General features: G+C 33.2%; 1 protein-coding gene across 1 annotated transcript in view; it reads right to left on the reverse strand.

Annotated features, from left to right (window-relative positions):
- The window catches only part of LOC104995534 (ribosomal protein S6 kinase alpha-6), a gene marked incomplete at its 5' end in the record, with an annotated part of 27,276 nt that extends 25,228 nt beyond the window's left edge, over window positions 1-2,048 (reverse strand). The window contains 2 exons of the mRNA XM_010849436.1: window positions 1,655-1,692; window positions 1,942-2,048. Of these exons, the coding sequence (XP_010847738.1) occupies window positions 1,655-1,692; window positions 1,942-2,048 (145 nt within the window). The remainder of the gene's footprint in view (window positions 1-1,654; window positions 1,693-1,941) is intronic.
- Window positions 2,049-2,238: the final 190 nt, after the last annotated feature.

The following is a 2,238-nucleotide window of genomic DNA, read 5'->3' on the forward strand; positions in this document are numbered from 1 at the left end:
GGTCATATATGGATGTGAGAGTCAGACTGTGAAGAAAGCTAAGCACAGAAGAATTGATGCTTTTGAACTGTGGTGTTGGAGAAGACTCTCGAGAGACTCTTGGACTGCAAGGAGATCCAACCAGTCCATCCTAAAGGAGATCAGCCCTGGGTGTTCTTTGGAAGGAATGATGCTAAAGCTGAAACTCCAGTACTTTGGCCACCTCATGAGAAGAGATGACTCATTGGAAAAGACTCTGATGCTGGGAGGGATTGGGGGCAGGAGGAGAAGGGGACGACAGAGGATGAGATGGCTGAATGGCATCACTGACCCGATGCACATGAGTTTGAGTGAACTCCGGGAGTTGGTGATGGACAGAGAGGCCTGGCGTGTTGCGATTCATGGGGTCACAAAGAGTCGGACACGATTGAGCGACTGAACTGAACTGAACCTTTAAAGTGTACTAGTCCAAACTTCTTTGTAAAGACCATATCTTCATTTTATCTCTTTTTTAACATTCTGATAATTAAATACAGAATTTACTACCTATTTAAAACATAAGAAACCTTTTGAGATTGGCTCACTCAGCATAATGCCCAGTCCAAGTTGCTGCATACAGTGCTGGGTAGTATTCTACTATATAGATATATTCATCCATTCACTCTTTGAAGGACATCTTGGACATTTCTGGCCTTGGGCCATTTCAAATAGAGCTGCTATGAAAATTCATGTATAGATTTTTTGTGTGCATGTAAGTTTTTATTTCTCTAGGATAAATGTCCAGGTATGTGACTACTGTACAGTTCTATTTGTATCATATTCTTAAAATAACAAACTGGGAAATGTAGAGAGATAAGTGGTTGCCAGGAGTTAAAGAAGGGGGTAAGAGTGTGATTATAAATGGACAGATATGGTTGTAGATCAGTTCTGCTTATTGATAATGATGATGGTATTCAAATCTACATATATGGATATAATGTCATGGAGACAAACAAAAAAAACGAATACATTCAAAAACTGGTGAAATCCAAGTGAAGTATACAGTCTAGTTAGTTCTACTGTACCTATCAATTTCCTGAGTTTGATAATGCAGTAGTAATTTTATAAAATGTCACCATAGGGGAAGCTGGGTGATGGTACTATTTTTGCAACTTATTGTCAGTCTATAATTATTTGAAAGTAAAAGATTTTAATGGTATAATAAGGAGACTTTATGCCTAAGAGTCCTCAGAGAATTAGCAGAGTGTGTTATATACTGTAAACACTCAACATTCAAAATAAAGTAAAAAATAAAACGTGTTTTTACCAAAAAAAAAAAAAAGGAATAAAATGAACCTCTGATTATGAAACACCTGGCTTAAAAGTTTATAATTCACTGTATTTCAAATGTGGTAACTACTTATGATAAATCTTTCAGTCTAGACTGAAACAAAATTATGTGCTTTTACCTAGAAAACCAAATGTCATTTCTTAATGAGGATAATGACACTATTGTATAATTTTTTTGTATTACAATAGAGCATATTGAGAGTTATCTACCTTTTAAATGAATTTAAGTTCACTAAAGAAATGAATAAAATGCAAATTAAATCAAGAGGAAAAACAGGCTCAGACAAATATACATATTAATAAAAACAGAAAACAGGCTTAGGATAGAATAAGAAAATCTGCATACCTGTTAACTTGATATGTCCTATTTCATCAAGCAAAATGCTGTAAATCAAAATTCACATTCAATAACACAGGATAAAATATTCACATAAAATTTGATATACCAGAAAATTTTGAAATGACTAATTTAAAATCAATGGGTATAGGATGAAGACTACTTTTTAAAGTATGTTTCATATAACTATATAATTCATGTATCTTTTCATAGAATCTTTAAAATAATAGACTTAATGGAGAAAAAAGTAGTAGAAATACTGGGAACAGGTATACATAAAAAGAATACAACTTTACTTTTCTGGCTTCAGGTCTCTATATACAATTCCTAATTGATGCAGATGATCCAAAGCGAGGGCTAGTTCTGCAAGGTAGAATTTCACATCTTCCTCTGTAAACAGAACCTAGAATAAAAATAATAATTTACCATTTAATCTTTTTTTCAATGTTGCAATTATTTAAATTTTATTTTTTTAAAAACAGGAAACAGACAAATCTAGGCAAATAGGCAAATAAAACAAGTATACAGATGAAATTAACCTCTTTAAGAATCCTTCTCTCACTATTAAACATTTTACTGTGGATCTTCCTAAA

This window comes from Bison bison, unplaced genomic scaffold (genome assembly GCF_000754665.1).
Source record: "Bison bison bison isolate TAMUID 2011002044 unplaced genomic scaffold, Bison_UMD1.0 scf7180017850858, whole genome shotgun sequence".
NCBI lineage: Eukaryota > Metazoa > Chordata > Mammalia > Artiodactyla > Bovidae > Bison > Bison bison.